General features: G+C 47.9%; 1 protein-coding gene across 1 annotated transcript; it reads left to right on the forward strand.

Moving 5' to 3' along the window:
• Positions 1–6109: 6109 nt before the first annotated feature.
• On the forward strand, positions 6110–21563 carry LOC137849052 (uncharacterized). The gene is made up of 4 exons (XM_068668529.1): positions 6110–6606; positions 13149–13391; positions 16563–16805; positions 20830–21563. Exons 1-4 carry the CDS (start codon positions 6502–6504, stop codon positions 21088–21090), a joined length of 852 nt encoding a protein of 283 aa, XP_068524630.1. The 5' UTR covers positions 6110–6501; the 3' UTR covers positions 21091–21563.
• The last annotated feature ends 1197 nt before the right edge of the window (positions 21564–22760 follow it).

The raw sequence follows: 22760 nt of genomic DNA on the forward strand, positions 1-22760 counted from the left end.
GGAACATTGTTTTACATACTAAACGGAGTATGCCTATACATATGTACAATCAGAAAAGGTAACAAACAATCCTTTAAGTTCCATGACTTAACAGTCTCCGTTTTCCATTCCTTTTCTTGACTACAATCAAGTCTCCATTTTCCATTCCCTTTGAACAATATGTCTTGCTTTAAGTTGTCAAGCAACTTGGTCTTCAGACCTTATGTATCCCGTTCTTCCCAGATCAAAGAAAAGCATATCCATCTCCCTTTCAAGGTCAATGAGGCCTGGGTCAAGAGGCACGTCCAGGTCAGCAGGGGGCGTAACAGCAAAAGCCTTCAATGGCTGTAGCAGCAGAGGGGCCCATGGCGTAACAGTTGGATCAGTAAAGGAGCCCGCAGCTCCCTCACTATATGGCAAACCACACGGTTGTGACTGTGGCTCCACATGGCTCTTTAAGGCCTCCGAGATTGCTCACCAGGTGCTGAGCAATTCCATTGCAACCTTGTCGTTTTTAGTTGCAGAGTCCCACACCTTGACCTCAGTTTAGTCCCATATTTCAGGCTCATAAACTGTCCAATTGTTAATAAGGAGAATAAGCTGTAAGGTTACCAGGGCAGTCTTTGTCCTATAGGACGTATGATTCCCCATAATTGCGCAACTGTTTACCAGCGAGAGGTAGTTGTGTGCACAGGTCTGCTTCTCTCAGCTCGAGCTTCTCTCCAGCTCCAGTGTGCCCTATTTCCAGCGACTTTCTGTACGAGCTTCTCTGAGTGGTTTGCTGAGTTGGCTAAACCTATCTTCATGAGGCAGTCTTTTTTCCTGCTTCTTTATTGATGACGTAACTTCATCGTGTTGCCTTGTTTTTTTTGTTTGTTGTTTGTGTTTTATCTTGAGGGCAGGCTCCCCTCTTATACCCTTCTCTCCACAGCAGTTCTTTTCAAAAGGGCTTTTCATTGGTCAAACAGCTTTGAATATAACAACAACAGCAAACACCCAGAAACTTCCATGCCTTAACGGCTGGAGAACAAGAAACCAGAGGCTGCATCGAGACTCCTAAATCACCCTTTTTTGTACCCACTAAACTCTTTTATATTCCTGATGGCCTCAACGTTAGAGTCTTATGTTATCTCAACCACGGGGATCTCCAACACCCGATTGCCACATTCCCAAATCTCCCCCTTCTTTATTAATATCAACTCATTTTCCTCAACAACGAATTACCACTCCATATATAACAAAGGAAAGATCAAAGAAAGAAAAGGTCATAAGGAAAGAAACAACCAAACAAAATGAAGTCAAACAAAAAATGTCTATTCCATTGTTGCAGGGTTGGGAAAGCTATAAAGATGGACCCAAACGTGCTAGAGCAACAGCCTTGGAGGAGTCTAAGGCAGCAAGCCGAAGGATTCAGCTCTGATCAGAGAATGTCAAAAGGAAAAGACTCCATCAATATATGTGGAAAGAGCCTTACTGGGGCAAACAGGACCTGACCTCTAGAGACAGAAGTAGGCTCACAACCCCAGCAAGTCGGTGTTAAAATACTCTCTGCACAGTGCAAGGCCGCCCTCTGCTGGTAACGGAGGCTTCAGCAAAAACAGAATCACTTCTTTCTTACTTTTCTTTCTTTCTTTTCTTTTCTTTCTCTCTTTCTCCTCTTTCTCTTTCTTTCTTCCCTTCCTTCCTTCTTTCCTTCCTTCCTTCTGTCTTTTCTTCTTTCCTTTTTTCTTCTTTCCTTCTTTCCTTCTTTCTCTCTTTCTCTTTTGTCTCTCTTTCTTCTTTCTTTCTTTCTTTTCTTTCTTTCTTTCTTTCTTTCTTTCTTTCTTCTTACTTTCTCTCTCTCTCTTCTTTCTTCTTCTTTCTCTCTTTCTTTCTTTCTTTCTTTTCTTTCTTTCTTTCTTTCTTTCTTTTCTTTTCTTTCTTTCTTTCTTTCTTTCTTTTCTTTCTTTTTCTTTCTTTCCTTCTTCTTCTTTCCTTCTTTCCTTCTTTACTCTCTCTTCTCCTTCTTTCTTCTTCTCTCCTTCTTTCTTTCTTTCCTTCTTTCCTTCTTTCTTTCTTTCTTTCTTTCTTCTTTCCTTCTCTCTTTCTTTCTTTCTTTCTTCTTCTTCTTTCTCTCCTTCTTTCTTTCTTTCTTTCTTCTTTCTTTCTTTCTTTCTTTCTTTCTTGCTTCTCTTCTTTCTTTCTCTCTTTCTCTCTTTCTCTTTTCTTCTCTCTTTCTTCTCTCCTCTTCTTTCTTTCTTTCTTCTCTTTCTTTCTCTCTTTCTTTTCTTTCTCATCTTCTCTTTCTCTCTTTCTTTCTCTCTCTTTCTTCTTCTTTCTGTCTTTCTCTCTTTCTTTCTCTCTTCTTTCTTCTTCTTTTCTTTCTTTCTCTCTTTCTTTCTCTCTTTCTTTTCTTCTCTTTCTTTTCTCTTCTTTCTTTCTTTCTTTCTCTCTTTCTTCTCTTTCTCTCTTTCTTTCTCTCTTTCTTTCGTTTCTTTCTTTCTTCTCTTTCTTCTTCTTCTTTCTTTCTTTCTTTCTTTCTTTCTTTCTTTCTTTCTTTCTTTCTTTCTTTCTTTCTTTCTTTCTTTCTGTTCTTATTTTTCTTTCTTTCTTTCTTTCTTTTTTCTTTCTTTCTTTCTTTCTTTCTCTTTCTTTCTTTCCTTCTTTCCTTCTTTCCTTCTTTCCCTTCTTCCTTCCTTTCCTCCTTACCCTGTTTCTTTCCTCCTTTTTTTCTTTTTTCTTTCTTTTTTTTTTCCCCCGTTTTCTAGAGCAACAGCCTTGGAGGAGTCTAAGGCAGCAAGCCCGAGGATTCAGCTCTGATCAGAGAATGCCAAAAGGAAAGACTCCATAATATAATGTGGAAAGAGCCTTACTGGGCAAACAGGACCTGACCTCTAGAGACCAAAGTAGGCTCACAATCCCAGCAAATCGGTGTTAAAATACTCTCTGCACGGTGCAAGGCCGCCCTCTGCTGGTAACGGAGGCTTCAGCAAAACACTATCGCTTCTTTCTTTTTTTCTTCTCTTTCTGTGGTTTCTTGTTTCCTTCTTTCTTTCCTTCTTTCCTTCTTTCTTTCTTCCTTCCTTTCCTTCTTTCCTTCTTTCTCTCTTCCGCTCTTCCTCTATTTTCTTTTTCCTTCTCTTTCCTTCTTTCCTTCTCTTTTTTTTTCTTCCTTTCTTTTCTTTCTTTCTCTCTTCTTTCTTCCTTTCTTTTCTTTCTCTCTCCCTTCCTTCCTTTCTTTCTTTCTTGCTTTCTTGCTTTCTAGCTTTCTCTCTCTCTCTCTCTCTTTCTCTCTTTCTCTCGTTTCTCTCTCTCTTGCTCTTTCTCTCTCTCTTTCTTTCTCTTTTTCTTGCTTGCTTGCTTTTTGCCTTTCTCACTTTTTTCTTTCTTTTTTCTTTCTTTAATGTTTAGTATAGTATATTATTTCTTTTTCTTTATACTATATAGTATAGTATTTCTTTTCCTTTCTTTAATATTTAGTATAGTAGACATATCATAACCTTTTATTTCCTATTACCCAACACCCGATCACCTCCCCTGTTTCCTCATTGGATGAGTACTACAGGTTCACAACCTACTCCACACTCCTCTACAGCTACTAAGACCCAGCAGTGTATATGGCTCCAAAAAGGAAGCGTGCAGTGACAGCCTGTGCCAGATATTGCCATGAAATGCTGATGCTCTTCTCCACAGTGCTGATGGCATCCGAGGATGCACATTGTCATTGAAACAAAAAAACGCTGAATTACACCTTCTCCTGTGACTGGCAGCCCAAACCGGCCTCTGTGTCTAGCTTCTGCAGTGGCCACAGAAACAGGAAGTCCCTCCCCGTGCAACACACTGGGGGCCGACATTTTGTGGCAGCGAGGGAGCACTCAGCTCACAGTGCCTCTCCCATTGGCTGCGTGCTGTTTGAGCCACGTGCCCTGCGCTCACCCGCTGATTGGTGGCTGCATGAAACTGCTGCTTTCGCCGATGCTGTCAGGTACCTCACCTGAAGGGGTCTGTGGACCGAATCCACAGGTCACTCTCTGTCTGGAAGAGGCCCCCAAATGTCACAAAGTATGCCTGGGAGGAGGAACGGGTAGCTACTGGGCACGCACATACTTCCCAATCTGGCCAAAATTCTGGTAGCCAACGGAGAAGGGGATCTATCGTAACAGATCCTTCTCCTGCATCACTTGCTTGTTTGCAGGCTGGTGTTTGAACAGATGCAACCAAATCGGAGAACCCTGAGGTCTTAATGACAAGGGGTTCTCCTCTTTCTTGTGGGTCTTTTCCACTGACTCAATAGGCAGCTAAAAGAATCTATGCCCCTAACCCAATAGGGTGTTCATAGGTTTATAAATGTATATATGCTATCCCAGGCTTTCCTCACCAAAGTGAAGGTGAAGCTGCAGAGTTCACCCAGGAGGTGTCCCTGTCTTGGTGGAGAAGGAGCACAGAGCAACGACTGCCTCTTCTAGGTTTTCATTTTTTAATTCTCTCCTCCCCCCACCTCCACCTCTCCCTTTTTTCCTCACTCTAAGTTTTTTTCCTAACCTTAATTTTTTACCACTACCTCCTAACACTTTTATATCCTGAGCTTTTCTGTCCCCCGCTGGGATGACAATTAGCATGATTTGGGCACAAAGTTGAGTCTTATAGTCTTCTATGTTTAGCATGTACTTCCTTAATGTCATGGTCTTATTAAGAGTTAACTTTAATGTTGATTTTTTAAATAATGAAGAAACAGGTTTCACTTTGGGCACCGCAGACTTCAAGATTCTGTTCTGATGCCCAAACAGGGTTTGGCACACGCTGGGTACGCTGCTTTTGTCCAGAACTAATGCATGTAGGCCAGACTTTTCCAGGCAGCTGGCAGGACAGCCTGCGGCAGGACAGCCCAGGTGTGAGCTCCAGAGAGCTGGGCCATGGACCTCATGAAGGGCACAGGTGTGGTGGAACCAAAAGGCAGTGTTCAGCTCCAGGGGAAAGAGCGAGAAGTCAGCCCTGTGGCACTTGGGGACTTATGGACTCGCACATCCACCACCTCGCTCAGGACCAAGAATGGGGACCTGGCTCCTTTGGAAGCCAAGGACAGGGACCATGACCACATGGCAGCCCCATGCAATCATGGGCAGTGCATATTGTGACCCACAGTGCTGCTAGGCAACCGCCATGTCCCACTGCAGGGCTGACAGACACAGCCTCAGTCACCCTCAAGCCAGAGCCGGCCCCAGCCCAGACGTGTGGCTCCTGTAAGAAATGGCTCAGGATTCAAATTAGGATTAAATAAAAAATAGGATTTATTAAAAGAATATAAAAGAATAGAGGTAAGCAAACGGCACCGGGTGCACAGGGAGTCTTTGCTCCACCAGGACGCATGCCAGTTACATCAAGCAGCTGATTTTTTATGCTCCTAGACTAATACATATTCATTACTATTTCTAAAAAAACAGGTTATTATAATTAGCTTCCGGGGTCCAGTCCCTCCTACTGGAGCATGTGCATCGGTCTCCTCTGGGGTTCTCTAGGGGTCTTTCATGCTGAAGGCTCATACTCTTCCTCTCCAAATTTTTTTCTCGTCCTTCCCCTTTGTACTCCTTTGGCACCGTACCAAGTTTATAGAAAATTTTCTGCAGGTCTTGTCTCCCAGCCATTTTTCAACTTCTTTTTTCTTCTTCTTAATCTCTTGGCCACCTGGCCAGATATCAGAGGCTTGCATAGTATCCCATAACAGTCACTAGTTGTTATCAGTTGTTCTGAAACCCCAGACATCAAAGACTTCATACAAACACAAATAACTTTCTTATTGACACCTCACCAGTAATTAAAACATTCTTCACCAGCCATTCACAGGAACAGTCACACCTATAGCAGTGTTAAGTTAATCTTTAGGAAGACAAAAAAAAAAGGCAGTAACTGTTAGAAATAGAAGTCTGGAATAACAAAAGCAAACAGGTTCATAAATTTGAGGAGTATTTTCTGAAAACTTGATAAATTGATTAGAATGAGGAGAGACTGGGACACACTGCATCTGTGGTTCAAGAATTAAATTGCCCGTGCAGGGCCAAGAGGCAGACAGGACTGTTCTTTATGGACACGAATTGTTAAAACATTAATCACACTCCCAACTGGGTCCTGCGGCACTGGTGCAGGTGGGCTCGAGCTGGATGGTTTTTAAGGTCCCTTCCAACACCAGATTCCAAATTCTATGATTCTATGAGGGAGGCACTGCACAAGGAAAATGGGGTGGGGTGCTGATGTCTGAAAGAAGCAAAGAAATACCAAAACTACGAGGAAGATTCAAACTAACAAAACAGGTAGGATTGAAGGAAAGACCAAAGAAAGAAAAGCTAATAGGGAAAAGAAACAAGCAAACATAATGAAGTCAAACAAAAAATGTCTATTCCATTGTTGCAGGGTTGGGAAGCTACACCGATGGACAAAATCATGCTAGAGGAACAGCCTTGGAAGAGCCTAAGGCAGCAAGCTGAGGTTTCAGCTCTGATCAGAGAGTGACAAAAGGAAAGACTCTGCAATATATGTGGAAAAAGCCTTATGGGACAAATAGGACCAGACATCTACAGAGGGAGAAAAAAATACGGAAACACCGTGCAAATTTACAAAATCCGAGAGAGCTACAGAATGTGCAGAGAAAGTCAGGTAACAAATAGCAGGCAGGTATGCTGCTTTTAACTGAAATTACACAGATAACAGAAAATTTTTCATGAGTACAATGTGGTGGAGGCAGAGATAGCTAGCGTGGGTGGAGCAAGTTCCAAAGTAGCCAAACTTCTCTGTTCCCTAGCCCTGAGGGATCTGAGTTTAGGATCCAGAAAGCAAAAATTTCTCTTGGAGGAAGCGAAATCTTTTGCAGGAGCATGCCGAGGTGAGAAGGCAAGGGTAGCTACCAGGTGAGAAGGCAAGGGTAGCTACCAGGCAGGAGTCTTCCACAGGCAGCAGCCTCCATCGGTGCAGGGCCACCTGCTCCACCGTGGTCTCCTCCACGGGCTGCAGCGTGGAACCCTGCTCCACTGTGGTACTCCATGGGCTGCAGGGGGACATCCTGCTTCACCATGGTCCTCACCACAGGCCGCAGGGGACTTCTGCTCCGGCACATGGAGCACCTCTCCCCCTCCTTCTACACTGACCTTTGAACCTGCAAGGCTGTTCCTCACTCCCTTCACTCTCCCAGCTGCTGTGTGGCGCAGCATATTTTTCCCTGTCTTAAATATGCTCTCACAGAGGTGCAAAACAACATCGCTTATTGGCTCAGATCTAGAAAACAAGGGGGCCCTTCCCAAACATGGGGCAGCTTCTAGATCTTTCTCACAGAAACCACCCCTATGGCTCCTTGCTACCAAAACCTTGCCACGTAAACCCACTACACCTAGCCGTGAGGGATCTGAGTTTAGGGTCCAGAAAGCAAAACTTTCTCTTGGAGGAAGTCAATTCTTCTGCAGAAGCATGCCGAGGTGAGAAGGCAAGGGGAGCTACCAGGCATACGCTTGCCTCGAAACTTGGCCACACTTGTGCTGTCCCTACCCTGAAGGGCTTTGCAGCTGGTACCCGCAGCTAAATGTCTCTCAGGCCGAATCCCAAGCATTCCTGGATGCTTAGAAGCTTTCCTGGAGGTAGCTATCAGGCATGCAGCTACATCCAAAGCAGGGCCAATATGGTGAGAGACCTAATGCAGACGGCTCTTCAGCTGGTATTGACAAGCAGTTCTCAATTTGGAGCTAGCCCCAAACTGTTTCAAAACATGATCAGTGAAGGATCGTGGAGGTACCCAGGCAGGTGCCTCCCTCCAAAATTAGCCAAGTTCTCAGGTACTGACCCTAAAGCAATCTGAGGACAGGATCCAAAACGAAATGTGTATCTGGAGCTAGCCATAAATTTGGCAGACAAGATGAGCCAGAGGCAAGAGAAGCCTCTTGGCATGCACATCCCACCAGAATTGGCCAAAATACTCAGGTACCTATGTTGCCTGCAGGGGTCTGCGGACCGAATGCACAGGTCCCTCTGTCCCTAGAAGAGGCCAAGAATCCTAAGCAAGTATGCCTGGGAGGAGGAACGGGTAGCTACTGGGCATGCACGTGCTTCCCAATTTGGCCAAAATTCTGCTAGACACCCCGTACGGGTTTTCTGCTTTTGCCAGTTTTCATGCAGCTAACAGAATCTTTCACATGTACAATGTGGTGGAGGCAAGCATAGCTAGCGCGGATGTAGCAAGTTCCAAAGTAGCCAAACTTCTCTGCTCCCTAGCCGTGAGGGATCTGAGTTTCGGATCCAGAAAGCAAAACTTTCTCTTGGAGGAAGTCAATTCTTCTGCAGAAGCATGCCGAGGTGAGAAGGCAAGGGGAGCTACCAGGCATACACTTGCCTCGAAACTTGGCCACACTTGTGCTGTCCCTACCCTGAAGGGCTTTGCAGCTGGTACCCGCAGCTAAATGTCTCTCAGGCCGAATCCCAAGCATTTCCAGAAGCGTTCCTGGAGGTAGCTATCAGGCATGCAGCTACATCCAAAGCAGGGCCAATATGGTGAGAGACCTAATGCAGACGGCTCTTCAGCTGGTATTGACAAGCAGTTCTCAATTTGGAGCTAGCCCCAAACTGTTTCAAAACATGATCAGCGAAGGGTTGTGGAGGTACCCAGGGTGGTGCCTCCCTCCAAAAGTGGACAAAGTTCTCAGGTACCGATCCTAAAGGAATCTGAGGACAGGTTCCAAAACGAAATGTGTATCTGGAGCTAGCCATAAATTTGGCAGACAAGATGAGCCAGAGGCAAGAGAAGCCTCTTGGCATGCACATCCCACAGGAATTGGCCAAAATACTCAGGTGCCTATGTTGCCTGCAGGGGTCTGCGGACCGAATGCACAGGTCCCTCTGTCCCTAGAAGAGGCCAAGAATCTTGAGCAAGTATGCCTGGGAGGAGGAACGGGTAGCTACTGGGCATGCACGTGCTTCCCAATTTGGCCAAAATTCTGCTAGACACCCCGTACGGGTATGCTGCTTTTGCCAGTTTTCATGCAGCTAACAGAATCTTTCACAAGTACGATGTGGTGGAGGCAAAGGTAGCTAGCGCCGATGTAGCAAGTTCCAAAGTAGCCAAACTTCTCTGTTCCCTGGTGTTGTGGTTCCGCTCAAGTGGGCAGCCGAGCTCCACCACAGCGGCTCTCTCACTCCCCCTCCTCAAAGAGGAATGGGGAGAAAATATGTGAAAAGGGCTCAAGGATTGAGATAAGGACGAGAAAATCACGCAGTAATTATTGTAACGGGCAAAACAGACTCAGCATAAGAAGACAGATAGTAAGATTTATTGCTCATTACTAACAAGCTAGAGAAGTGAGAAGCAAAGGAAAGAAACCAAAAGCACCTTCCCCCCCATCCACCCTCTTTCACCTCCTCCTCCTGAGTGGCGCAGGGGAACGGGGGAATGGGGGTTATGGTCAGTCTACAGCACTTCTTCTCTGCCGCTCCTTCTTGGTCACTCTCGTCCCCTGTGCTGTGGGGTCCCACCCACGGGATGCAGTCCTTGACGAACTGATCCGGCGTGGGTTTCCCACAGGCAGCAGCTCTTCCAGAACTGCTCCAGATATGGGTCCGTACCACGGGGTCCATTCCTCAGGAGAAAACTGCTCCAACCTGGCTTCCCTATGGGCAGCAGCTCCTGCCAGGTCACCTGCTCCTGCGTGGGCTCCTCTCCACGGGCTACAGGTCCGGCCTGGAATCTGCTCCGGCAGGGGTCTTCCAGAGGCAGCAGCCTCCATCAGTGCAGGGCCACCTGCTCCACCGTGGTCTCCTCCACGGGCTGCAGTGTGGAACCCTGCTCCACCGTGGTACTCCATGGGCTGCAGGGGGACATCCTGCTTCACCATGGTCCTCACCACAGGCCGCAGGGGACTTCTGCTCCGGCGCATGGAGCACCTCTCCCCCTCCTTCTGCACTGACCTTGGCACCTGCAAGGCTGTTCCTCACTCCCTTCACTCTCCCAGCTGCTGTGTGGCGCAGCGTATTTTTCCCTGTCTTAAATATGCTCTCACAGAGGTGCAAAACAACATCGCTTATTGGCTCAGATCTGGAAAACAAGGGGGCCCTTCCCAAACATGGGGCAGCTTCTAGATCTTTCTCACAGAAACCACCCCTATGGCTCCTTGCTACCAAAACCTTGCCACGTAAACCCACTACACCTAGCCGTGAGGGATCTGAGTTTAGGGTCCAGAAAGCAAAACTTTCTCTTGGAGGAAGTCAATTCTTCTGCAGAAGCATGCCGAGGTGAGAAGGCAAGGGGAGCTACCAGGCATACGCTTGCCTCGAAACTTGGCCACACTTGTGCTGTCCCTACCCTGAAGGGCTTTGCAGCTGGTACCCGCAGCTAAATGTCTCTCAGGCCGAATCCCAAGCATTCCTGGATGCTTAGAAGCTTTCCTGGAGGTAGCTATCAGGCATGCAGCTACATCCAAAGCAGGGCCAATATGGTGAGAGACCTAATGCAGACGGCTCTTCAGCTGGTATTGACAAGCAGTTCTCAATTTGCAGCTAGCCCCAAACTGTTTCAAAACATGATCAGCGAAGGGTCGTGGAGGTACCCAGGCAGGTGCCTCCCTCCAAAAGTGGACAAAGTTCTCAGGTACCGACCCTAAAGCAATCTGAGGACAGGATCCAAAACGAAATGTGTATCTGGAGCTAGCCATAAATTTGGCAGACAAGATGAGCCAGAGGCAAGAGAAGCCTCTTGGCATGCACATCCCACCAGAATTGGCCAAAATACTCAGGTACCTATGTTGCCTGCAGGGGTCTGCGGACCGAATGCACAGGTCCCTCTGTCCCTAGAAGAGGCCAAGAATCCTAAGCAAGTATGCCTGGGAGGAGGAACGGGTAGCTACTGGGCATGCACGTGCTTCCCAATTTGGCCAAAATTCTGCTAGACACCCCGTACGGGTTTTCTGCTTTTGCCAGTTTTCATGCAGCTAACAGAATCTTTCACATGTACAATGTGGTGGAGGCAAGCATAGCTAGCGCGGATGTAGCAAGTTCCAAAGTAGCCAAACTTCTCTGCTCCCTAGCCGTGAGGGATCTGAGTTTCGGATCCAGAAAGCAAAACTTTCTCTTGGAGGAAGTCAATTCTTCTGCAGAAGCATGCCGAGGTGAGAAGGCAAGGGGAGCTACCAGGCATACACTTGCCTCGAAACTTGGCCACACTTGTGCTGTCCCTACCCTGAAGGGCTTTGCAGCTGGTACCCGCAGCTAAATGTCTCTCAGGCCGAATCCCAAGCATTCCTGGATGCTTAGAAGCTTTCCTGGAGGTAGCTATCAGGCATGCAGCTACATCCAAAGCAGGGCCAATATGGTGAGAGACCTAATGCAGACGGCTCTTCAGCTGGTATTGACAAGCAGTTCTCAATTTGCAGCTAGCCCCAAACTGTTTCAAAACATGATCAGCGAAGGGTCGTGGAGGTACCCAGGCAGGTGCCTCCCTCCAAAAGTGGACAAAGTTCTCAGGTACCGACCCTAAAGCAATCTGAGGATAGGAGTCAAAACAAAATGTGTATCTGGAGCTAGCCACAAAGTTTGGCAGACAAGATGAGCCAGAGGCAAGAGAAGCCTCTTGGCATGCACCTCCCACAAGAATTGGCCAAAGTTCTGCAGGGGTCTGCGGACCGAATGCACAGGTCCCTCTGTCCCTAGAAGAGGCCAAGAATCTTGAGCAAGTATGCCTGGGAGGAGGAACGGGTGGCTACTGGGCATGCACGTGCTTCCCATTTTGGCCAAAATTTTGGTAGCCATGGAGAAGGGATCTTCGTAACAGATCCTTCTGATCTATTGGATCTATCGTAACAGATCCTTCTCCTGCATCACTTGCTTGTTTGCAGGCTGGTGTTTGAACAGATTCAACCAAATAGGAGAATCCTGAGAATGACAAGGGGTTCTCCTTTTTCTTGTGGGTCTTTTCCACTGACCCAATAGGCAGCTTAAAAGTATCTATGCCCCTAACCCAATAGGGTGTTCATAGGTTTATAAACGTATATATGCTATCCCAGGCTTTCCTCACCAAAGTGAAGGTGAAGCTGCAGAGCTTACCCAGGAGGTGTCCCTGTCTTGGTGGAGAAGGAGCACAGAACAACGACTGCCTCATCTAGGTTTTCATTTTTTCCTTCTCTCCTCCCCCCACCTCCACCTCTCCCTTTTTTCCTCACTCTAAGTTTTTTTTCTAACCTTAATTTTTTACCACTACCTCCTAACACTTTTATATCCTAAGCTTTTCTGTCCCCCGCTGGGATGACAATTAGCATGATTTGGGCACAAAGTTGAGTCGTATAGTCTTCTATGTTTAGCATGTACTTCCTTAATGTCATGGTCTTATTAAGAGTTAACTTTCATGTTGATTTTTTAAATAATGAAGAAACAGGTTTCACTTTGGGCACCACAGACTTCAAGATTCTGTTCTGATGCCCAAACAGGGTTTGGCACACGCTGGGTACGCTGCTTTTGTCCAGAACTAATGCATGTAGGCCAGACTTTTCCAGGCAGCTGGCAGGACAGCCTGCGGCAGGACAGCCCAGGTGTGAGCTCCAGAGAGCTGGGCCATGGACCTCATGAGGGGCACAGGTGTGGTGGAACCAAAAGGCAGTGTTCAGCTCCAGGGGAAAGAGCGAGAAGTCCGCCCTGTGGCACTTGGGGACTTATGGACTCGCACATCCACCACCTCGCTCAGGACCAAGAATGGGGACCTGGCTCCTTTGGAAGCCAAGGACAGGGACGGTGACCACATGGCAGCCCCATGCAATCATGGGCAGTGCATATTGTGACCCACAGTGCTGCTAGGCAACCGCCATGTCCCACTGCAGGGCTGACAGACACAGCCTCAGTCACCCTCAAGCCAGAGCCGGCCCCAGCCCAGATGTGTGGCTCCCAACCGGGTCCTGCGGCACCAGTGCAGGTGGGCTCGAGCTGGATGGTTTTTAAGGTCCCTTCCAACACCAGATTCCAAATTCTATGATTCTATGAGGGAGGCACTGCACAAGGAAAATGGGGTGGGGTGCTGATGTCTGAAAGAAGCAAAGAAATACCAAAACTACGAGGAAGATTCAAACTAACAAAACAGGTAGGATTGAAGGAAAGACCAAAGAAAGAAAAGCTAATAGGGAAAAGAAACAAGCAAACATAATGAAGTCAAACAAAAAATGTCTATTCCATTGTTGCAGGGTTGGGAAGCTATTCCGATGGACCCAAGCGTGCTAGAGCAACAGCCTTGGAAGAGTCTAAGGCAGCAAGCCGAGGATTCAGCTCTGATCAGAGAATGTCAAAAGGAAAGACTCTGCAATATATGTGGAAAAAGCCTTACGGGACATATAGGACCAGACATCTACAGAGAGAGAAAAAAATACAGAAACACCGTGCAAATTCACATAGTCCGAGAGAGCTACAGAATGTGCAGAGAAAGTCAGGTAACAAATAGCAGGTAGGTATGCTGCTTTTAACAGAAATTACACAGATAAAAGAGAATTTTTCACATGTACAATGTGGTGGAGGCAAAGATAGCTAGCGTGGATGTAGCAAGTTCCAAAGTAGCCAAACTTCTCTGCTCCCTAGCCACGAGGGATCTGAGTTTCGGATCCAGAAAGCAAAACTTTCTCTTGGAGGAAGTCAATTCTTCTGCAGAAGCATGCCGAGGTGAGAAGGCAAGGGGAGCTACCAGGCATACACTTGCCTCGAAACTTGGCCACACTTGTGCTGTCCCTACCCTGAAGGGCTTTGCAGCTGGTACCCGCAGCTAAATGTCTCTCAGGCCGAATCCCAAGCATTCCTGGATGCTTAGAAGCTTTCCTGGAGGTAGCTATCAGGCATGCAGCTACATCCAAAGCAGGGCCAATATGGTGAGAGACCTAATGCAGACGGCTCTTCAGCTGGTATTGACAAGCAGTTCTCAATTTGGAGCTAGCCCCAAACTGTTTCAAAACATGATCAGTGAAGGATCGTGGAGGTACCCAGGCAGGTGCCTCCCTCCAAAATTAGCCAAGTTCTCAGGTACTGACCCTAAAGCAATCTGAGGACAGGATCCAAAACGAAATGTGTATCTGGAGCTAGCCATAAATTTGGCAGACAAGATGAGCCAGAGGCAAGAGAAGCCTCTTGGCATGCACCTCCCACAAGAATTGGCCAAAGTTCTCGGGTACCTAGCTAGCCTGCAGGGGTCTGCGGACCGAATGCACAGGTCCCTCTGTCCCTAGAAGAGGCCAAGAATCCTAAGCAAGTATGCCTGGGAGGAGGAACGGGTAGCTACTGGGCATGCACGTGCTTCCCAATTTGGCCAAAATTCTGCTAGACACCCCGTACGGGTTTTCTGCTTTTGCCAGTTTTCATGCAGCTAACAGAATCTTTCACATGTACAATGTGGTGGAGGCAAGCATAGCTAGCGCGGATGTAGCAAGTTCCAAAGTAGCCAAACTTCTCTGCTCCCTAGCCGTGAGGGATCTGAGTTTCGGATCCAGAAAGCAAAACTTTCTCTTGGAGGAAGTCAATTCTTCTGCAGAAGCATGCCGAGGTGAGAAGGCAAGGGGAGCTACCAGGCATACACTTGCCTCGAAACTTGGCCACACTTGTGCTGTCCCTACCCTGAAGGGCTTTGCAGCTGGTACCCGCAGCTAAATGTCTCTCAGGCCGAATCCCAAGCATTCCTGGATGCTTAGAAGCTTTCCTGGAGGTAGCTATCAGGCATGCAGCTACATCCAAAGCAGGGCCAATATGGTGAGAGACCTAATGCAGACGGCTCTTCAGCTGGTATTGACAAGCAGTTCTCAATTTGGAGCTAGCCCCAAACTGTTTCAAAACATGATCAGTGAAGGGTCGTGGAGGTACCCAGGCAGGTGCCTCCCTCCAAAATTAGCCAAGTTCTCAGGTACTGACCCTAAAGCAATCTGAGGACAGGATCCAAAACGAAATGTGTATCTGGAGCTAGCCATAAATTTGGCAGACAAGATGAGCCAGAGGCAAGAGAAGCCTCTTGGCATGCACCTCCCACAAGAATTGGCCAAAGTTCTCGGGTACCTAGCTAGCCTGCAGGGGTCTGCGGACCGAATGCACAGGTCCCTCTGTCCCTAGAAGAGGCCAAGAATCTTGAGCAAGTATGCCTGGGAGGAGGAACGGGTGGCTACTGGGCATGCACGTGCTTCCCATTTTGGCCAAAATTTTGGTAGCCATGGAGAAGGGATCTTCGTAACAGATCCTTCTGATCTATTGGATCTATCATAACAGATCCTTCTCCTGCATCACTTGCTTGTTTGCAGGCTGGTGTTTGAACAGATTCAACCAAATAGGAGAATCCTGAGAATGACAAGGGGTTCTCCTTTTTCTTGTGGGTCTTTTCCACTGACCCAATAGGCAGCTTAAAAGTATCTATGCCCCTAACCCAATAGGGTGTTCATAGGTTTATAAATGTATATATGCTATCCCAGGCTTTCCTCACCAAAGTGAAGGTGAAGCTGCAGAGCTTACCCAGGAGGTGTCCCTGTCTTGGTGGAGAAGGAGCACAGAACAACGACTGCCTCATCTAGGTTTTCATTTTTTCCTTCTCTCCTCCCCCCACCTCCACCTCTCCCTTTTTTCCTCACTCTAAGTTTTTTTTCTAACCTTAATTTTTTACCACTACCTCCTAACACTTTTATATCCTAAGCTTTTCTGTCCCCCGCTGGGATGACAATTAGCATGATTTGGGCACAAAGTTGAGTCGTATAGTCTTCTATGTTTAGCATGTACTTCCTTAATGTCATGGTCTTATTAAGAGTTAACTTTCATGTTGATTTTTTAAATAATGAAGAAACAGGTTTCACTTTGGGCACCACAGACTTCAAGATTCTGTTCTGATGCCCAAACAGGGTTTGGCACACGCTGGGTACGCTGCTTTTGTCCAGAACTAATGCATGTAGGCCAGACTTTTCCAGGCAGCTGGCAGGACAGCCTGCGGCAGGACAGCCCAGGTGTGAGCTCCAGAGAGCTGGGCCATGGACCTCATGAGGGGCACAGGTGTGGTGGAACCAAAAGGCAGTGTTCAGCTCCAGGGGAAAGAGCGAGAAGTCCGCCCTGTGGCACTTGGGGACTTATGGACTCGCACATCCACCACCTCGCTCAGGACCAAGAATGGGGACCTGGCTCCTTTGGAAGCCAAGGACAGGGACGGTGACCACATGGCAGCCCCATGCAATCATGGGCAGTGCATATTGTGACCCACAGTGCTGCTAGGCAACCGCCATGTCCCACTGCAGGGCTGACAGACACAGCCTCAGTCACCCTCAAGCCAGAGCCGGCCCCAGCCCAGACGTGTGGCTCCCAACCGGGTCCTGCGGCACCAGTGCAGGTGGGCTCGAGCTGGATGGTTTTTAAGGTCCCTTCCAACACCAGATTCCAAATTCTATGATTCTATGAGGGAGGCACTGCACAAGGAAAATGGGGTGGGGTGCTGATGTCTGAAAGAAGCAAAGAAATACCAAAACTACGAGGAAGATTCAAACTAACAAAACAGGTAGGATTGAAGGAAAGACCAAAGAAAGAAAAGCTAATAGGGAAAAGAAACAAGCAAACATAATGAAGTCAAACAAAAAATGTCTATTCCATTGTTGCAGGGTTGGGAAGCTATTCCAATGGACCCAAGCGTGCTAGAGCAACAGCCTTGGAAGAGTCTAAGGCAGCAAGCCGAGGATTCAGCTCTGATCAGAGAATGTCAAAAGGAAAGACTCTGCAATATATGTGGAAAAAGCCTTACGGGACATATAGGACCAGACATCTACAGAGAGAGAAAAAAATACAGAAACACCGTGCAAATTCACATAGTCCGAGAGAGCTACAGAATGTGCAGAGAAAGTCAGGTAACAAATAGCAGGTAGGTATGCTGCTTTTAACAGAAATTACACAGATAAAAGAGAATTTTTCACATGTACAATGTGGTGGAGGCAAAGATAGCTAGCGTGGATGTAGCAAGTTCCAAAGTAGCCAAACTTCTCTGCTCCCTAGCCACGAGGGATCTGAGTTTCGGATCCAGAAAGCAAAACTTTCTCTTGGAGGAAGTCAATTCTTCTGCAGAAGCATGCCGAGGTGAGAAGGCAAGGGGAGCTACCAGGCATACACTTGCCTCGAAACTTGGCCACACTTGTGCTGTCCCTACCCTGAAGGGCTTTGCAGCTGGTACCCGCAGCTAAATGTCTCTCAGGCCGAATCCCAAGCATTCCTGGATGCTTAGAAGCTTTCCTGGAGGTAGCTATCAGGCATGCAGCTACATCCAAAGCAGGGCCAATATGGTGAGAGACCTAATGCAGACGGCTCTTCAGCTGGTATTGACAAGCAGTTCTCAATTTGGAGCTAGCCCCAAACTGTTTCAAAACATGATCAGTGAAGGATCGTGGAGGTACCCAGGCAGGTGCCTCCCTCCAAAATTAGCCAAGTTCTCAGGTACTGACCCTAAAGCAATCTGAGGACAGGATCCAAAACGAAATGTGTATCTGGAGCTAGCCATAAATTTGGCAGACAAGATGAGCCAGAGGCAAGAGAAGCCTCTTGGCATGCACATCCCACCAGAATTGGCCAAAATACTCAGGTACCTATGTTGCCTGCAGGGGTCTGCGGACCGAATGCACAGGTCCCTCTGTCCCTAGAAGAGGCCAAGAATCCTAAGCAAGTATGCCTGGGAGGAGGAACGGGTAGCTACTGGACATGCACGTGCTTCCCAATTTGGCCAAAATTCTGCTAGACACCCCGTACGGGTTTTCTGCTTTTGCCAGTTTTCATGCAGCTAACAGAATCTTTCACATGTACAATGTGGTGGAGGCAAGCATAGCTAGCGCGGATGTAGCAAGTTCCAAAGTAGCCAAACTTCTCTGCTCCCTAGCCGTGAGGGATCTGAGTTTCGGATCCAGAAAGCAAAACTTTCTCTTGGAGGAAGTCAATTCTTCTGCAGAAGCATGCCGAGGTGAGAAGGCAAGGGGAGCTACCAGGCATACACTTGCCTCGAAACTTGGCCACACTTGTGCTGTCCCTACCCTGAAGGGCTTTGCAGCTGGTACCCGCAGCTAAATGTCTCTCAGGCCGAATCCCAAGCATTCCTGGATGCTTAGAAGCTTTCCTGGAGGTAGCTATCAGGCATGCAGCTACATCCAAAGCAGGGCCAATATGGTGAGAGACCTAATGCAGACGGCTCTTCAGCTGGTATTGACAAGCAGTTCTCAATTTGGAGCTAGCCCCAAACTGTTTCAAAACATGATCAGTGAAGGATCGTGGAGGTACCCAGGCAGGTGCCTCCCTCCAAAATTAGCCAAGTTCTCAGGTACTGACCCTAAAGCAACCTGAGGACAGGATCCAAAACGAAATGTGTATCTGGAGCTAGCCATAAATTTGGCAGACAAGATGAGCCAGAGGCAAGAGAAGCCTCTTGGCATGCACCTCCCACAAGAATTGGCCAAAGTTCTCGGGTACCTAGCTAGCCTGCAGGGGTCTGCGGACCGAATGCACAGGTCCCTCTGTCCCTAGAAGAGGCCAAGAATCTTGAGCAAGTATGCCTGGGAGGAGGAACGGGTGGCTACTGGGCATGCACGTGCTTCCCAATTTGGCCAAAATTCTGCTAGACACCCCGTACGGGTTTTCTGCTTTTGCCAGTTTTCATGCAGCTAACAGAATCTTTCACATGTACAATGTGGTGGAGGCAAGCATAGCTAGCGCGGATGTAGCAAGTTCCAAAGTAGCCAAACTTCTCTGCTCCCTAGCCGTGAGGGATCTGAGTTTCGGATCCAGAAAGCAAAACTTTCTCTTGGAGGAAGTCAATTCTTCTGCAGAAGCATGCCGAGGTGAGAAGGCAAGGGGAGCTACCAGGCATACACTTGCCTCGAAACTTGGCCACACTTGTGCTGTCCCTACCCTGAAGGGCTTTGCAGCTGGTACCCGCAGCTAAATGTCTCTCAGGCCGAATCCCAAGCATTCCTGGATGCTTAGAAGCTTTCCTGGAGGTAGCTATCAGGCATGCAGCTACATCCAAAGCAGGGCCAATATGGTGAGAGACCTAATGCAGACGGCTCTTCAGCTGGTATTGACAAGCAGTTCTCAATTTGGAGCTAGCCCCAAACTGTTTCAAAACATGATCAGTGAAGGATCGTGGAGGTACCCAGGCAGGTGCCTCCCTCCAAAATTAGCCAAGTTCTCAGGTACTGACCCTAAAGCAATCTGAGGACAGGATCCAAAACGAAATGTGTATCTGGAGCTAGCCATAAATTTGGCAGACAAGATGAGCCAGAGGCAAGAGAAGCCTCTTGGCATGCACCTCCCACAAGAATTGGCCAAAGTTCTGCAGGGGTCTGCGGACCGAATGCACAGGTCCCTCTGTCCCTAGAAGAGGCCAAGAATCTTGAGCAAGTATGCCTGGGAGGAGGAACGGGTGGCTACTGGGCATGCACGTGCTTCCCATTTTGGCCAAAATTTTGGTAGCCATGGAGAAGGGATCTTCGTAACAGATCCTTCTGATCTATTGGATCTATCGTAACAGATCCTTCTCCTGCATCACTTGCTTGTTTGCAGGCTGGTGTTTGAACAGATTCAACCAAATAGGAGAATCCTGAGAATGACAAGGGGTTCTCCTTTTTCTTGTGGGTCTTTTCCACTGACCCAATAGGCAGCTTAAAAGTATCTATGCCCCTAACCCAATAGGGTGTTCATAGGTTTATAAACGTATATATGCTATCCCAGGCTTTCCTCACCAAAGTGAAGGTGAAGCTGCAGAGCTTACCCAGGAGGTGTCCCTGTCTTGGTGGAGAAGGAGCACAGAACAACGACTGCCTCATCTAGGTTTTCATTTTTTCCTTCTCTCCTCCCCCCACCTCCACCTCTCCCTTTTTTCCTCACTCTAAGTTTTTTTTCTAACCTTAATTTTTTACCACTACCTCCTAACACTTTTATATCCTAAGCTTTTCTGTCCCCCGCTGGGATGACAATTAGCATGATTTGGGCACAAAGTTGAGTCGTATAGTCTTCTATGTTTAGCATGTACTTCCTTAATGTCATGGTCTTATTAAGAGTTAACTTTCATGTTGATTTTTTAAATAATGAAGAAACAGGTTTCACTTTGGGCACCACAGACTTCAAGATTCTGTTCTGATGCCCAAACAGGGTTTGGCACACGCTGGGTACGCTGCTTTTGTCCAGAACTAATGCATGTAGGCCAGACTTTTCCAGGCAGCTGGCAGGACAGCCTGCGGCAGGACAGCCCAGGTGTGAGCTCCAGAGAGCTGGGCCATGGACCTCATGAGGGGCACAGGTGTGGTGGAACCAAAAGGCAGTGTTCAGCTCCAGGGGAAAGAGCGAGAAGTCCGCCCTGTGGCACTTGGGGACTTACGGATTCGCACATCCACCACCTCGCTCAGGACCAAGAATGGGGACCTGGCTCCTTTGGAAGCCAAGGACAGGGACGGTGACCACATGGCAGCCCCATGCAATCATGGGCAGTGCATATTGTGACCCACAGTGCTGCTAGGCAACCGCCATGTCCCACTGCAGGGCTGACAGACACAGCCTCAGTCACCCTCAAGCCAGAGCCGGCCCCAGCCCAGACGTGTGGCTCCCAACCGGGTCCTGCGGCACCAGTGCAGGTGGGCTCGAGCTGGATGGTTTTTAAGGTCCCTTCCAACACCAGATTCCAAATTCTATGATTCTATGAGGGAGGCACTGCACAAGGAAAATGGGGTGGGGTGCTGATGTCTGAAAGAAGCAAAGAAATACCAAAACTACGAGGAAGATTCAAACTAACAAAACAGGTAGGATTGAAGGAAAGACCAAAGAAAGAAAAGCTAATAGGGAAAAGAAACAAGCAAACATAATGAAGTCAAACAAAAAATGTCTATTCCATTGTTGCAGGGTTGGGAAGCTATTCCAATGGACCCAAGCGTGCTAGAGCAACAGCCTTGGAAGAGTCTAAGGCAGCAAGCCGAGGATTCAGCTCTGATCAGAGAATGTCAAAAGGAAAGACTCTGCAATATATGTGGAAAAAGCCTTACGGGACATATAGGACCAGACATCTACAGAGAGAGAAAAAAATACAGAAACACCGTGCAAATTCACATAGTCCGAGAGAGCTACAGAATGTGCAGAGAAAGTCAGGTAACAAATAGCAGGTAGGTATGCTGCTTTTAACAGAAATTACACAGATAAAAGAGAATTTTTCACATGTACAATGTGGTGGAGGCAAAGATAGCTAGCGTGGATGTAGCAAGTTCCAAAGTAGCCAAACTTCTCTGCTCCCTAGCCACGAGGGATCTGAGTTTCGGATCCAGAAAGCAAAACTTTCTCTTGGAGGAAGTCAATTCTTCTGCAGAAGCATGCCGAGGTGAGAAGGCAAGGGGAGCTACCAGGCATACACTTGCCTCGAAACTTGGCCACACTTGTGCTGTCCCTACCCTGAAGGGCTTTGCAGCTGGTACCCGCAGCTAAATGTCTCTCAGGCCGAATCCCAAGCATTCCTGGATGCTTAGAAGCTTTCCTGGAGGTAGCTATCAGGCATGCAGCTACATCCAAAGCAGGGCCAATATGGTGAGAGACCTAATGCAGACGGCTCTTCAGCTGGTATTGACAAGCAGTTCTCAATTTGGAGCTAGCCCCAAACTGTTTCAAAACATGATCAGTGAAGGATCGTGGAGGTACCCAGGCAGGTGCCTCCCTCCAAAATTAGCCAAGTTCTCAGGTACTGACCCTAAAGCAATCTGAGGACAGGATCCAAAACGAAATGTGTATCTGGAGCTAGCCATAAATTTGGCAGACAAGATGAGCCAGAGGCAAGAGAAGCCTCTTGGCATGCACCTCCCACAAGAATTGGCCAAAGTTCTCGGGTACCTAGCTAGCCTGCAGGGGTCTGCGGACCGAATGCACAGGTCCCTCTGTCCCTAGAAGAGGCCAAGAATCTTGAGCAAGTATGCCTGGGAGGAGGAACGGGTGGCTACTGGGCATGCACGTGCTTCCCAATTTGGCCAAAATTCTGCTAGACACCCCGTACGGGTTTTCTGCTTTTGCCAGTTTTCATGCAGCTAACAGAATCTTTCACATGTACAATGTGGTGGAGGCAAGCATAGCTAGCGCGGATGTAGCAAGTTCCAAAGTAGCCAAACTTCTCTGCTCCCTAGCCGTGAGGGATCTGAGTTTCGGATCCAGAAAGCAAAACTTTCTCTTGGAGGAAGTCAATTCTTCTGCAGAAGCATGCCGAGGTGAGAAGGCAAGGGGAGCTACCAGGCATACACTTGCCTCGAAACTTGGCCACACTTGTGCTGTCCCTACCCTGAAGGGCTTTGCAGCTGGTACCCGCAGCTAAATGTCTCTCAGGCCGAATCCCAGGCATTCCTGGATGCTTAGAAGCTTTCCTGGAGGTAGCTATCAGGCATGCAGCTACATCCAAAGCAGGGCCAATATGGTGAGAGACCTAATGCAGACGGCTCTTCAGCTGGTATTGACAAGCAGTTCTCAATTTGGAGCTAGCCCCAAACTGTTTCAAAACATGATCAGTGAAGGATCGTGGAGGTACCCAGGCAGGTGCCTCCCTCCAAAATTAGCCAAGTTCTCAGGTACTGACCCTAAAGCAATCTGAGGACAGGATCCAAAACGAAATGTGTATCTGGAGCTAGCCATAAATTTGGCAGACAAGATGAGCCAGAGGCAAGAGAAGCCTCTTGGCATGCACCTCCCACAAGAATTGGCCAAAGTTCTCGGGTACCTAGCTAGCCTGCAGGGGTCTGCGGACCGAATGCACAGGTCCCTCTGTCCCTAGAAGAGGCCAAGAATCTTGAGCAAGTATGCCTGGG

This window comes from Anas acuta, unplaced genomic scaffold, assembly GCF_963932015.1.
Source record: "Anas acuta unplaced genomic scaffold, bAnaAcu1.1 SCAFFOLD_247, whole genome shotgun sequence".
Taxonomy (NCBI): domain Eukaryota; kingdom Metazoa; phylum Chordata; class Aves; order Anseriformes; family Anatidae; genus Anas; species Anas acuta.